The sequence below is a fragment of the Papaver somniferum genome, chromosome 2 (genome assembly GCF_003573695.1).
Source record: "Papaver somniferum cultivar HN1 chromosome 2, ASM357369v1, whole genome shotgun sequence".
Lineage (NCBI taxonomy): Eukaryota > Viridiplantae > Streptophyta > Magnoliopsida > Ranunculales > Papaveraceae > Papaver > Papaver somniferum.
This window is the reverse complement of record NC_039359.1, coordinates 54782918-54799034: the sequence shown is the minus strand read 5'-3', so window position 1 is coordinate 54799034 and position 16117 is coordinate 54782918. Positions and strand designations below refer to the sequence as shown.

Sequence of the window (16117 nt, the reverse complement as noted above, 5' to 3'; positions counted from 1 at the left end):
TCCTATCAAACAAAAAAAAATTAACCGAACTAACAAATGCACGACTGCACATACACATCTACTTCCTAAAAGCTTCTCCAATGGTGAATGTGAATATTTCATATGTGGCATCACTTCTAAGACATCCTTTGAGCATTAAATCCTAAATATTAGGAAAAATAAAATTTTATCTCCAACCCATAGAGTTTTCTATTATTTGTTTACTTATTTGTAGGCATATAATTGGTTAAAATCATTTCCATTTTTATTTTTCAATAACTTTTATTAATAAAAGTGTGACTAGGATGGGAAGACATCCTTTAAGTGAATGTCTAAAACTAGAAGTTCACCTAGAGGTAGGGCTGTTCATGGTCGGTTTTGGTTCGCTTTCTAGCCAAACCAAAACCGAAACCAATACTATTGGTTTCTAAAAATCTAAACCAAACCAATCCATTAACCATTGGTTCGGTTTCCAAATGGTTCCAGTTGGTTTCGGTTTGTCCCAGTGGTTTTTGGTTAACCAATAATTATGTCAAACCAAAAAAAAAAAAAATACACAAATTTACAGATAAAAAAATCGTAGTTGCCGATAGTATTGGTTTACACAAATTTACAGACAAAAAAAATAAAAAAAAATATCAAGAATACTTAAAGCTTACTCTAATTCTAGAGATCAAAAGAAGATATATAATATATCTTAATTTAGTTATTGACAAATAAAAAAGAAGGAAGACGGGAAGAAAAAAGTCGAGTAGCAGCAACTGTAGTTGGGGGTGGAGAAGGGAGGCGACTGAGAGAAGGAGAAAGAGAAAGAGGGAGAGTATCATAATGAAATATTAGATTTAGGGTTTCTATTTATCCTCTAAATCAATGGGTAGAATGTAATACTTGTAAACCGACGGTAGAAACTAAACTTAAAAATTAATCGGTTTTCCAATGGTTTTTGGTTCGGTTTTAAAGGTCAAACCAAACCAAAACCAACACTATCGGTTTCCCACTTTCTACACCGTAACCAATCCGTTAGTAAATGGTTCGGTTTGGTTTCTTCCTAATTGGTTTGGTTTGGTCATGTTCCAGCGGAAAACCGAAACCATGTTCAGCCCTACCTAGAGGATGTCTAATTTTTTTTTTGCCACATCAATGGGTTGGAGATGTTTTTTTATAAATATTATTGTGAATCCTACGTGGATTAAGACTTTTTCCTTCACACACATTCCATTGGAGAGGCTCTAATTCACAGGTTATTATAATCCATGACCGGCACAACTAACTTAAACAGTTCCTTAAGACTAGGACTTATAATGACCCACTAATAACATTACTTATCCAACTCTAATCAGAATTCTAAGTAATTAACATTACCGTGTGAATATCACTCACACAAGACTACCAAGTAGTTTGAGTTTAATCAAAACTCCAACAATAAAGATAAAAGATAATGTAAATTCACTTCTGGCTACATGACTTTCTTACCTAAAAATACATTTCAAGATTGCCTAGCACTTACAGTAAGCTTCAACCCATGCTCCATATTTAGAGTTGTCATCATTTTGTACTTAACAGGATGGTCTGGAATCAAATTAAAATTGAAGAATCTACACAGGATAGCAAGTGTCATCTTCATCTGTAAATATGCGGATTCCTTTCCTAGGCATGTTCTTGGTCCAGCCTGCATGAGCATGAATGAGTGTCGCATATTTAAACATTCATGTTGCATATATTTTATTTTCATACTCCAGAACTCTTACCTGAAATGCCGCGAATTTAAATGGAGATTCACTTTGAAATAATCCTTCTTTATTGAACCATCTATCAGGGTTGAATGATGTTGCATCAAGTCCCCAATTGTACATCATTCTCCCCATGGCATATGAAGAATAAACCACCAGCCCACCTGCTCTGACTTTTGTTCCATCAGGTAAAACATCATCTTTCAGTACTCCTTTTGGATCCTATAATTATACCAGGAAAAATATATTTATTTTAACATGTTGATAAAACATTAAGTATTGGCATAACCTCAAAATTTGGGATCTATAGAGGGTTCAATACCTGGGGCAGTCCAGGGTACAAACGAAGTGTCTCGGTGATTGTTGCGTGCAAATAGGACAACTTTCCAAGTGAATCATAATTCAATAAACTTGCAAATTGTGCTAGCCTCTCAGCAAAAGGTTTTGGCTCCTCCTCAGGATCATACTCAATAATTTCTTTAGCTTGCTTTTTTTCAAATGTTATAAACTCTTTGTAGATCTTTTCTGCTACATTGGGATTTACTGTGATCATGTATATAAACCATGATAATGTTGCCCCCGTTGTGTCACGTCCCGCTAAAACAAAGTTTATAATGACATCTCTAAGGCTTTTGTCAGTTAAGTTATTGTCAGGATTCTCACTTAACTCAATGAATCTTGACAGAATATCATGCTTTGCATTGTTAGTAGTGTTATCAGTTGCTTTAGCTCCTTGCAGTTCTGCTTTTCTTTTATTAATCAAACTGTATGTGAATTCATCAATGACCTGGATACTTTGAACAAATAATGCTTCTGACCCAACATTAAAAAATTTCTTTAATCTCCATAAAGGATTAATGAATCTATAAGTAACAGTACTAGTTGCATCATCACAAGCTTTAGCGAAACGATGATTGGGTAATTCATCAGCCAAAGATCCAATTTCCACCCCAAATCCAACTTTACATATTGAATCTAGAGTCATTCTGAACAAAAGTTCCTAACCAATAACAAATTTGTCACTTACTTTAAGATGGCTTGCTATGTCAAATACAAATATAACAAGGAAGCTTAAAATTATTCATCTTTAAAATAGTTGGGGATTTAGCGACTGACCTGCATATCAATTTCTTTGCCACAGGTTGATGCTTGGTGCAAAATACCAGCGAGAATCAATGTGTAATCTCTGAAAACTGTAGTGCTGAAAATTCTCAGGTTCTTAGATGCAAACTCAAAACTAGAAATCTTTCTTTGTTGCCTCCACATATCTCCATCTGAATTAAAAATACCATCTCCAAGCAACTCTTTCATGCATGTATGAAAATCTTCACCCTTTGGATAGTTGGAGAAGTTAGTTTTAAGAACATGTTCAACATTTGCAGGATCTGCAATGAAAGTTAAAGTCGTAAATGGCAGTGGCACCTTGAATGTTTTTGATTCAACGAAGTATTCAGTTACCCAATCATGCATTCTGTGGTAGTTCATTAGAAGTTCTATAAGTACCCCTATGATTGGCCATGATTTTGGGCCTTTTAAGTTCCGTTGATTCCATCTGTGCGTGAAGACATAGGTTAACACGATACTAATCAGGAAAATACTTAATTCGATTTTGTATTCATTGAGATTTGATGATGAGAAGAATATTGAAAGTAGTTGATTAACTCTTTCCATGGAAAAATCAGTAAGCTAAAGATAGAATTGTAGTAATTGAGAACTTACAGGGAAAAAAAAATCTGTCAAGAGGAGTTGACAATTAAAGTGTCACAGAATATTTATGTATTGGATATGGGTCATGTATCATGTCCTGCATAGTTATTGCCATTACATTATTTGAGGGAGCCATTTCCAGCTGACCAAAGAACCTTCACGTTAAAAATTAAAAAAACGCCAATCCACACCACACCATGACTAAACATTTATGATGTGCTCGCGTCATGCATTTCCGCATGGGTAACTAACACCTAATTTAAGAAGAGGAGAATTCTAGAATAAAAAGCTATCGATTTGTGGATTAGGTGCATCTACGTGGCCTTTTGTTTCTTCGTTAGTTTTATCCGTCTGTGCAAAAAAATGTCTAATTTTCAAGAACCATTTTATTGTTGTTCCCGTTGGCAACACCGAATCCAAATTTAGTAGCCGTACTAGCTGTACTAACCCCAAAAGCAACTTTCTCATACTTCTCTCTACTATTTACATTAAGATCAAAGAGTCATTTAAGCATTTACACGAACACCAGAAAATGAAATTCAATTTCGGAGCAAAATGTGTAGGAAAATTGAAAAATATGGCTGGAGTACGACTATCAACTTGATATGTCATGTCTGAATTAACGCTAAACTCCGAAACCTCAACCAGTGTTGCTAGTTTCAAGTAGAAGTAGGTTCTAAATGAATCTAGCCAAAGCTAAACCGTTCAGGTTACATTGTCAAAGGGTCGTCTAAAGTCATGCATCACGATAAGAAGATCACGTTGGTTTAACTGGATTTGCAAGACAATTTAGTCTAGTTTGCATGAAAGTGTTAGTTTTAATTAAACTAAGATAATGCCTAACTTTTGCAGAATTGTAGTTCTTATATAATGCCTAACCTTCATGGTTTGCAAATTTCAGCTACTACTTCCTGGTATTCCAAGAGGACTCTCTTCTTGTATACATTGAAATCTATTTCTTTAGTTTTCTCTTTCTGCTCTTGTTTTTATTTCATGAATTTGTTGTTGCTCATATTCAGTTGTAATTGCATGTGCACGGCTTGTATGCCTTGTAATCTATTTTCTATTGACGGATCAAAAAAAAATATGTAAAGCAGTTTGACATATATTTCTGTATGCAAGTCCAAATGAATGTGATGCAGATCGGAAGCGTTAAAAGATGATCAAATCACAACGGAATAGAATAAGAAAAGTAGATGATATACCGTACCAAATTCATAAGATAAATTGCTCGGACCACAAATTATTTCGAAAAATAATGATTATGAACGATCGATCCAGACCTCGTAACTCTGAAGAATTACAACTTCGGACACGATAATTATTTAGACCTTAGGATTAACCCGACTAAACAAGTCCTAAACTTAACAGAAACAAAAAAAAAAAAATTGTTTCCCAAGATCGGAAGTGTAAAAAGATGAACAAATCACAGCGGAATAGAATAAGAAAAGTAACCGATATACCTTACAGAATTCATAAGATAAATTGTCAGACCACAAATTATTTTGAAAAAGAACGATTAAGAACGACCGATCCAGACCTCGTAACTCCGAAGAATTACAACTTTGGAAACAATAATTATTTAGACCTTACGATTAGGGGTGGGACTTGGGTTGGGTTAACCTACCCAATCCATGCCCAACCCGAATGTTGGGGGACATGGGAGACATACATAAAAACTTTGGGCAGGTTTGGGTTAAAATTTTATAAACCCGAGTTAAATTTGGGCAAGTATGGGCACAAATATTTCTAACCCAAACAACCTTCCCAACTCGAAGAACTATGATGTAGTTACATAAAATTAATTTTACAATTGGTATTATAATCTATTTAGAGTAATTTTAAATACAATCTTCACATCTAATAATAAAAAATAAATTATATCTATCTCACTAATCAGTCATTCAACATGAAAAAAGTTTATATTATTGTAAATAATCTTCTATTATTTGAAAATTTAAGATAAATAGAGCAATTAAATCTTATTATTACTAAAATTATTTATTATCGTATTAACAAACTCATATGTCTAGAGAAAGTTGGGCCAACCCGAAGAACCCGGTGAACTCGAGGAACATAACTTGCACGGACTTGCATGGGTTTCACGGGTTCGTTGGGCAATCTGGGCAGAGGATTCCAAGCTCGGGTCTGCCTCGACCAATCCTTCTAGCCCTCCCAACCAACCCAAGTCTCACCCGTACTTACGGTTAACCCGGCTAAAAATAAATATCGAAATAAAGGTAAACAAAGTTTAACAATAATAAAAAAATAATAATAATCAAAGAGTCTCACAATTTTCGTTTTTGGAGCTCCTTACCTTATATAGATAACTCCTCCTAAACAAGTCCTAAACTTAACAAAAACCAAAAAAAAGACTTTTTTCCCAAGATCGGAAGTGTTAAAAGATGATCAAATCACAGCGGAATATATAGAAATAATAAAAGTAACCGACATACCATACAAAATTCATAAGATAAATATTGCTCAGACCTCAAATTATTTCGAAAAATAACGATTATGAACGATCGATCCAGACCTCGTAACTCCGAAGAATTACAACTTTGGACACGATAATTATTTAGACCTCAGGAGGAACCCAGCTATAGATAACAATAATGAAATAATTTTAATAATCCAAAGAGTCTCCCAATTTTCGTTTTTGGAGCTCCTTACCTTATACAGATAACTCCTCCTAAACAAGTCCTAAACTTGAAAAAAATAAAAAAACTTGTTTCCCAAGATATATTTACTACCTTTAGGGAACTTTCCTAAACTCTTAAAATAAATTTCTAGGCTATTCTAAAATTACCGTAAATATTTAATCCGATAATAAAATACATTATTATATTTTTAAAATATCATTATTTATTTTTTAACTAAAAATATCATTAATAAAATACAAATAATAAGAAAATAATATACTTATTTTCAATAAATCTCCCTTCATCATTCTATAGGTTGTTGGAGAATATTCGTCCTCGAATCTTGTGGTACCATGTTCAACACATGCAACTTGCTGATGAAAATCTTCGAACACGTGAATTGACGTCGCAAAAAATTAATCGATGTACCGTAAAGAAGCATGAGGTATGGAGGAAACCAAAACGGATCTTCACAATTAAGTTGATTATCATAGATATATGATACCAATTTGTGTATCACAATAATCAACAACTAGCTTACTATCGACCAGAGGAAAAGAAAATATGTCACTATCTTCTTGACCCGAAACAACTGCGTCAGTTGGTTCATCATCTTCATGAGCATCATCAAAAATACCATCAATGTTCTGTCGAACCAACATTAATGTTAAAACCCTAAATCCACAACAAGATTAACAATGTTTTTAAACCCAAATTGAATCATCTATATATAAAACTAAAACGCTAATTACCTTGACCCCAACCACTAACAACAGAGGTATAAGATGTTGTTCTTGCACTTTGATATTTCCAAAAAATCAAACCAGAAATACTAGAGGCTTTAAATTGAGAGAATAAACTATGATTTCGTTTGCTAACGAAGGCTTTCTAGACTGAAAAAATTATTTAAGATGATGTGAATTTGTTTTTTAGGGTTTTGAGAGCGACAATAAAATTTAAGTTGATTGTAGGAGTTGATTTTCTAGGATTTCGATAATGATGAGGTGAAGACTTCAAGAAAAATTAAATTAGTTTACCTTAGAGAAATGGAAGTGGAGACGGGAGAAGATCAGTTTCTGGTTGTGAAAAAGAAAACGAAGTTTTAAGGTCAACTTGCAGATCTAGAATAAGGAGATATGTGTGGGTGGTTCTGGAGGCTCTTTTTTTTCCCCTTAATTTATCGATAAAATGTAAAAAATAAAAATAAGTAATGAGGATTTCTATGAAAATAAAAATAAAAGCTATCAATGCTTGTTGCCGCATCAGTGCGCAAAATATATTGGTACATCTGCAAAATATATGACGCAAAATGTTAGTTTTTGTCTCAAATATTCGTGGATGTGGCAAAAGGTCTTACTTGATGCCAAACCTATCTTGTAGTGAGGCTAAAACCCACTTATTGTTACATCATTCATAGATGCGTGACAAAGAAGTGTGGAAACAGGCTCATTTTCTTGTAGTGATTCCTCTCATTATCTTCCATTATTTGTTCTCTCAAGGCATTAAAATCTTCAGGAGCACCTCCTCGACCACGATCGATTTTTACTCTTGGTATCATCTTATCAACCCTAGAATCGACTTCGCTCTGATGCCAACTGATGCAGATCGGAAGCGTTACAAAGGATGAAAATTATCCCATCGGAAAGAAATTTGAAAACTAACCGATATATTGGGTAGAATAAATATAGTATTGTTAAAAAGATTTGTTTGGAAACGTTTTAAAAGATGATAATTATAGCATCATGAAGAAATTTAAATAAGTAACTGATACATTCCTTCAGACCACAAATTATTCTTACGAATAACGACTATATCGATGCAAAGAGATAATCTAGACCTCGCAACTCCGAAGAATAACAACTATGGATAAGATGAGTATTTCTCAGGATTAACCTGACTATAAATTAAACTATTGTACGACGAACTTGGTTCAAATTTGAACTCTTGGTTAATACATATATGGATTTTGTTTGCTCTAATTCCGATCTTTTGTGTTGCAGCGCGAACTATGTAGAAAAATGTACTAATTGAGCATATGCAAAAAGTTTTCCAAGATATGATTAAAAATAAGGTGATTAAGGATCATAAGGAGTCCTTGTGACTAAATTGGGCCGATAATTCTCATTTTACCTCTTTGTCGCGACCAATCCATATGTTTTAAAACTCAATGTTGTTTCACCAAGTTATCATGTTAGATAAACGTTGTTTTTTAATTGTTTGTACTATTATTGAGTAGATAGATAAATTTTTATATATTGTGTGGGAAGTATACTCCGTTATATGTTACTTTCGTTTGAAGTTGACACTCATAACAAAAAGCATGAGCATTTGCAGCTACAAAATGGCTGCGGTTGTTTTGCAACTTTAAAAATGGTTGCATAACTTGTCATCTAGAAAAATATATGCACGGATGTCATAAATGTTAATGGCAGACCTTACTTTTTTAGGGAAGCCATTTATATTTGTCCCATGTCATACCTTTGGGGCAGCTTTAGCCATAGGATTAGTAGCAAATCTGTGTTGCTGGCACGTGCTTCGCATGGGTTTCTCGTTTAGTTGTATTCATGTCTTTATAAGAACATATCTGGTGTATTAGCTAGGTATGAAAAATAATAATCAAATAGTCTTTTCTCTCTAAAATTTTTTTCTTCCAAATCCAATCTCTATCCTTGGAGATTTAGAGTTGCTTCCTGAGACCCAATTGTCACATAGATCGTGACAAATGGTATCAGAGCACTCGATTCCTTGTGACCGAGTGACAATGATGAATAACAAGTTTGACTTTGAAGCTGAAGTGAAGAATTCAATCATCGAATTGAAGGTTGGAATTGAAGATGCAGTGAAGAATTCATTTGCTGATTTGAAAGCTGAAATGGAGAATTACGCAACTCAGTTAAAGGACTTCGCAGATTGTATAAGTAAACTAGAACTCGATGAAGAATTACTTGAACCTTCATCTGAATCTACACTCGCAGTTGACGTCGATTTGGAAGTAATTTCTATTGGATCGAAATCATCAAGTCATCTCTCTGAGGTTGTTGGAGCTAACCCTATATTTTCTACTCGCAATTGTGAGAATTTGGTGTCGCTTCACCAACATTTTTCCTCTCACGGATTCAAATTGGGTTCTTCTTTTCCTCTTGAGGCTAAGGAAGATTCAACTTTTTTGGATTATTAAGAAGGTAAACCTTTCATTCCTTGTACTAAATCTTTGGTGAATTTTCAAAGTAAAAGAGCTGCATCTCATGAGGAAAATGGTTTCAATATGTAAAAAAAATTCTCAATGATGAAATTGTTCAGTTTGAATTTCGGAAGTGTATCACTGATGATAACCTCATCAGTCTGTTTCATATATATTTACAATTCCCAAGATGTCTTCCATCTTATTCATATATAGAGTTACTTCTTCGTGTGTTGTTCTACCAAATCCTGAGAATGGTCGTATGATATTTGATCGTGGTAAAGAGATCGTAGTCAGTAAGATGTGTTCTTATTGTGCTAGATGGAACTTTAGATTATGTATTAAGATGTTTGCTTCTTGTTTGTCTATTCCAGTGGAGAATTGTGACGATGAATTTTTTTATGAGCTTATTCTTCAACATGGGTACCAATTGAATTCCAAAATTACGAATTCAGTTTTGTTTATAATGGTGAAAGGTGAGGACATTTGTAATGGTGAGAATCTGTTTGCGAGAATGTCACACAGAAACAATATCACCGGTTATGCTTGTGATTGTACTTTGTTTGATCCAGGAAAGATAGAACTGGGGTTTATTCATACGTTAGAAAGTAGTGGTGACAAGTGTGATGGTAGAAAGTTACTTGTTCACTTTCTCTGGAAAAATGTCACCAAGGATTAACTACTTTTGTGGAAGGAAGTAGTCAAGGATTTCCATTATCTGATTTTCATATCAAACCTTTCTTTCACTTTGGGTCTCAGCGAGCCATATGGAGTACCTAGATGTATGGGTGGTGATGATGGATAGATTGTTGGTCGGAAGGAATTCTTCGCAAGGAAATTGGGAATCAGGAAGATACTTGGTGGTGAAAACAAAGAATACAAGTTGTTAGACCAAGAGTGTAAGAGAGTGGCTGATAAGCTTGTAGGGGAGCTAGAGGATACAGAGTCAGAGAAATGCTTAAGGAAGCGGCAGCTACTTTTAACGTTGGGTTAACGGATTATAGCATGGCGGAAACTATAGCATTTCTAGACTTTGTGGTCGGTATTCTGACATTGTTTACTGCTCGACTGTCTTTTCCTTGTCACATTCAAGTATTAGGTTGGTTAATTAGAGACAAAATTCGATCCAATGTAGTGAAATTCTGTGAATGGAAAGTGGGAATCCAGTACAGCTTCAGAAAAGCTAATTTATTTGTTTGTGGTGATATACTTGATACAAGCTTGGTACAAAAGAGGGTTGAATTAACTGGGTATATACACAATATTGTGAGTGTTTCCTTGTCTATGGAAAGGACATGATCAATCTTCTTATCCTCAAGTATCTTGTTCAGTGGGGAAATGGAAAGTGGATATTGGGTCAGTCAGAAAAACTTCAGGTTGGAGGTAATCATGCCCATTTCAGAAAAACTACAACTGCGATTGCAGGATCTTTTAGCTCGCAAGAAACCATATCATGTACTGAAGTTCGCCACATATAATGGCATAGCACCATGAGGAAAATAACAGGCTGTCAACTCCATGTTAACAAGTCAGTTTCAGAAATTCACATCTCGCAGTGCAATTACAACTCCTAATTCAGTGAGAACATGCATCATCAGAATTGTTATGGACGAGGTCATAGGGAGTTTGAGTAATGAAGAATGTATATACAGTGTCCAGGATTTTGCTGGAAGGGTATTTGATCGGGGAAGATTATTTGGAATTGTTTATGGGTTGGTCCATATGGTTGCAAGTATGTATTTTATGAAGATTCCTCGAAGCTGCCATGCATATTGTTACCCATTTAACACTGAGATAGCAAAGTTGATGGTTATTGCGAAACTGAGAGGTGGTGTATTTAAAACCCTTGAGGCTAAAATGGTGAATTTGAGCAGTGGAGAAGATGTTATTCTCTTGCGACACAAACAAGGATTCTCTCATGCTACAGAAATCATGTATGTTGAGTTGCTGACGGTTGATGTGAATAAGAACGAACATCAAGAGGTACTGCACATTCTGGGAAAGGACAGGGGGTATGTGTTGGTTTTCAGTGAGTTATACAATGTAAGTAGTTATGAATTGATTTCCATGGATGAAAATCTTGTGTTACATGAAATCTGTGTCAATCCTAGAAAATATAGGCTTGCTATGATAATAGTGGGGGTCTATTTACGACTGCAACTCTATATGCAAGTTAACACTCATTTCCCAACGGGTAATGAAGGTAAAACTGCTGCGCGGAAAGGTACTTATACTTATTTGGAATGAAATTTTTGAGGTTGTTGTTCAGCGCTGCCATGGGACCATAGCCAAAAGTATTATTGCTGCAAGTGTTGTTCTTGTTAGTACCCACCAAGCCGCAAATTATAAAGACACTGAATCTGATTTCCTTGGAGTATTAAGCGCGGTAAACTTAACTGCATTGATAACTTCTGAAGGTGGAGCATTGACTAATATTGAGAAACAACTACAACCAAGTTTGGTTCATACTGTTCAGATGAATGGTTTACGTTTTCATGGACCTTGGATTTCAAGTTTGTGAAGTTTACAATTTTTTGAGATGGAGTTGCAAGTATGCTACCGTTGTGTTCTCCGAAGGTCGAGCTCATTTCATATCCTTGAGGACAAGGATAATTTAAAGGAATGGGATTTGTCATAAATTTTAATGGAAGACTTTACTTTTTTAGGGCATTGATTAATGATTTAATGGGGGTTGTAGTAATAAAGGTTCGAACTCTAAGACTTGTGAAGGTAAAGGATGTTTTTAGACTTATAAAAATATATATACAAAATATTAACAATTTTGGGCGAGAGGTAACCAAGACACTAGATTCCACTACTACGCAAGATTGAATGATAAATATTTCAAAACTCTATTCAATTCTTATGTCCTCTTTTATCTTTAATTCACTATCAATCATACAAATTCTCAAATATTATTTGTAAACCTTAAGCATAGATTATCAAGAGATTAAACCAAGCATAACCTATCAAACTGAATAACAAATAATTAAGACAATCATTCAAACAATTTAAAACTCTGCAAAAGCAGCGATTAGGTGAATTATATAATTAAATGAAATAGTTACCCATTTATGTTGCGTGAATAGCTTCCTCCATTGCCTTGGTTACGAGGGAATTAACTCATCATGTTGGAAAACCTCTCAAAATATTTTATTAAGCTCAATTGATGTTTACAATAAAGAGAAAGATAAGTAAATGTTCTAAAACAGAATTCTGCGACCCACAGAAGGCGTCCAAAATGAACGACAAAGCTGAGGTGCTGTTGTCGCTGAAATGCTACGACCCACACCTACGACCCACGGACGTGAGTCATTTCCACTGTTGATAAACGACTGCTACTGCGAGTCCGTTCTTCGTGTGCTTGGTGTTCTTCATCAGCAGCAGCAACAGCAGCAGAGTTTGATCAACTCTTGATTTCTGCGTCTGTGGCTCTCCTCTCTTCTCCCAACTCTCGACAGCCTCTCTAGTACTCCCAGGGAACATATTTATACACCTACAGCTCGTTGAATCTCCCTCAATTACTCCATATAATCTTCATTACTCGGTGTTTAAAGAAAATATTTTCCGAATATTTTCTTCCCTGAAATGATTCTCCACGCGTAAACAGCCTCTGATACTCCCTTATTTAGCTTCTACACGGTCCAAAAGTGTGCTAGAATCCTCCATGCATCATCATAACACGTCCGAATCCCTCAAAAAATCCTCTCAAACCCGTGACTGCCATGTTCTCTGATGATGACTTGTTTAGCCGATTCTAGCCAAATTCGATCGATTCTGACACACATACTGTATTCCTTAAGCTATATCACATCTTCCTACCAATTTTTAGCCATTGAATCGCACCACAACACCTTCATTTTGTTGATTGAAAATCTGCCAGAGAGAGAATATATTTTCCCGCCAAAAATGAAATTTGAATTATGAGAAGAAAAGTGTCCTCCCCCTAATCCTGTACGGGTGTCCCTTTAGCAATTGGGGTGGAAATAGTAATTTTGGGGTGGAAATAGTAATTTTTCTGGGTTCCTCCGGTACATTTCTGGGACGCTTCCGGTGCATTTCTGGGGTGCCTTTAGTACTTTTCTCCGGGGTGTAAATCATCACTTTTTTGAGCTCATTTCGCCGCAAAGGCTTATTTCTCTAAAAACATCTACAAAAACACAAAATAACACAATAAGTACTTAATCGAGTCTAACAATACAGAATACTGAGAACAAAATAGACACATAAATGCGTCTATCAGGCATCCATTTATCTTTGTCTCGTGTCATACCTTTGGGGCATCTTTATCCATAGGATTAGTAGCAAATCTGTGTTGCTGCCACGTGCTTCTTACGAGTTTCTCGTTTAGTTGTATTCATGTATTTATAAGAACATATCTGGTGTATTAGCTAGGTATGAAAAATAATAATCAAATAGTCTTTTCTCTCGAAAAATTATGTTTTTCCCAATCCAATTTATATCCTTAGAGATTTAGAGTTGCTTACTGAGACCCAATTGTCACGTAGATCGTGATAATGGCATGTTATGCAGTCAAGAAAATGAATACATAACGCATTGCACAATCCCTTAAAAATGGTCGCATGATCTATTATGCATCCGAAAAATGGCTGCACAACACATTATGCATCATAATTTTCGTTACCACTGAAATCAACCAAAAAATGGTTGCATAATGCATTATGCATAATTTTTTTTTTGTTAGAACTAAAATCAACCAAAAAAATATACTGCATAACCTGTTATGCACCTACAAAAATGTTAGTGTAACCTGTTATACATTCGATAAAATTGAAAACACGTTAACCACTTTTTTGTTGGCATTGAAATAAAACAACAACTGCATGATGTTTTATGCATCCGATAAAATGGATGCATAACATGATATGCATTCGAAAATATGACTGATGATGCACTATGTGTTAAATTTTTTTGTAAACACTAAAAGCAACAAAAACAACAACTGCATAACATGTTATGCAGCTATAAAAATTGATGCATAACCTGTCATGCGGTCGAGAAAATAATTACTTAATTCGTTATGCATCTTTCTTTTATTTGAACGTTATTTTTTAAGAATTTATATCGTTTTAGTGGTTGCATAACCAAATTAGTTGATGCATGAATTAAAATGTGTTTGAATAAGAAGTTACACATCTTTAGTGTCCTTAGTGGTGGTGGATTCATATTTGGTTATACATTTAGTTTTGGGATGTTATTATTAAGTATACAGGTAGGTCATTTGATGGTTGGATAATCAAATTAATAAAATTTAAGTTATTAACCGTCATTTCCAAACTTAGCCGGCCTTTTTAACTGTCAAGACAGTCAACTATGATCTTGGGATCCAAACTCTAATATCGAATTTTCTAGGACCCAAACGCAACACCTGATCACAAAGTTGGGACCCAAAATCAAAATATCTCTTTAATGAATACATGATACAAAAGATGGATGCATAACGTGATACGCTTTTTTAATGGTATCTGCATGCATATCGTGTTATGTATCATTTTTGGTGGTTGCATAATGAAAAATGACCTCCAACTTTTACGTGAAAATTTTAAATTTGATATTGTTATTTGTGCTCGTTGCGTAGACCTCTATCAAAACTTTCCAACGAAGTAAAATTTATAAAATTCGAAAGCATGATTTTATAGATATACTATATTCTAATTTTCTTGTCAATTATACACCTGAAAAAATAGAATGCATAACGCGTTATGCAGATAATTTCCATGATTCCAAATAATTATGGGTGTAACAAAAACAAGCAAGTATTTTGGAACCATGTTTTAGGGCATACAAGAAAATTTTAGGGCATACAAAATGACTATCCTAACTAGTGTATGGTGATAAGGGGTATTCAAGGATAGGTAACTTACTTAGTTATCCTCAATGAATTTATTAATTTACTTATTTATTTTGTCATTTATTTTTTTTTGAAAAAAGAAATTAATTTAATTTTTTTTTGTTTTTTTTCTATTTTTTTTTTAAATAAAAAAAATAAAAAAAAATATAAGTAGTAAGCCCACCCCAAGATGAGTGCTCTCCTATTCCGACTTCCCCAAAGCCTCCGGTAGTACAGCCAAGACAACGACGGGTTCTCTGCCCCTGCGGGGATGGAGCAACAGAAGTTTTGAGAATCCAAGAGAAGGTCAGGCGAGATGAGCCGTTTATCATTACGATAGGTGTCAAGTGGAAGTGCAGTGATGTATGCAGCTGAGGCATCCTAACAGACCGATAGACTTGAACCTTGTTCCTACATGACCCGATCAATTCGATCAGACACTCGCCATCTATTTTCATTGTTCAACTCTTTGACAGCACGAAAAAACCATTGTTCAACTCTTTGACAACATGAAAAACCAAAAAACCTACCCTCCTTCTCTGTCCAAGGGATGGAAGGGCAGAGGCCTTTGGTGTCCCCTCCAGTCAAGAATCGGGGCCTCACAATCACCAGTCAATATAATAAATATGGTTTTATCTCATGCCTTTATTCGTTCATGGTTCGATATTCTGGTGTCCTAGGCGTAGAGGAACCACACCAATCCATCCCGAACTTGGTGGTTAAACTCTACTGCGGTGACGATGCTGTAGGGGAGGTCCGGCGGAAAAATAGCTCGACGCCAGGATGATAAAAATCTTAACACCTCATTTTCTTCTTATTACTTAGTCAATATGAAAAAAAAATGAAAAGGTCGTTTTCTTCAAAATCCCAATTATTACATCCCTTCTCTCCCACTTCACATCCCGGAAGGCACCCTTCTTCTAGAGATAAACGCGCTTTCCATATCTTCTTAACCCGAAATGAAATGGTTGAGGAAAGGTTCCTATTTTAGGATACTCCCGAGAACAGATCCTGTGGATACGGTGTG

General features: G+C 35.0%; 1 protein-coding gene across 1 annotated transcript; it reads right to left on the bottom strand.

The window, feature by feature from the left end:
* Positions 1 to 1339: 1339 nt before the first annotated feature.
* Positions 1340 to 3418, bottom strand: LOC113353311 (cytochrome P450 704B1-like). The gene is made up of 4 exons (XM_026596954.1): positions 2826 to 3418; positions 2032 to 2709; positions 1728 to 1931; positions 1340 to 1648 (listed from the first exon to the last, which is right to left on the bottom strand). The coding sequence occupies exons 1-4, from the start codon at positions 3378 to 3380 to the stop codon at positions 1466 to 1468; spliced, it is 1620 nt and encodes a 539-aa protein (XP_026452739.1). The 5' UTR covers positions 3381 to 3418; the 3' UTR covers positions 1340 to 1465.
* Between the last annotated feature and the right edge of the window lie 12699 nt (positions 3419 to 16117).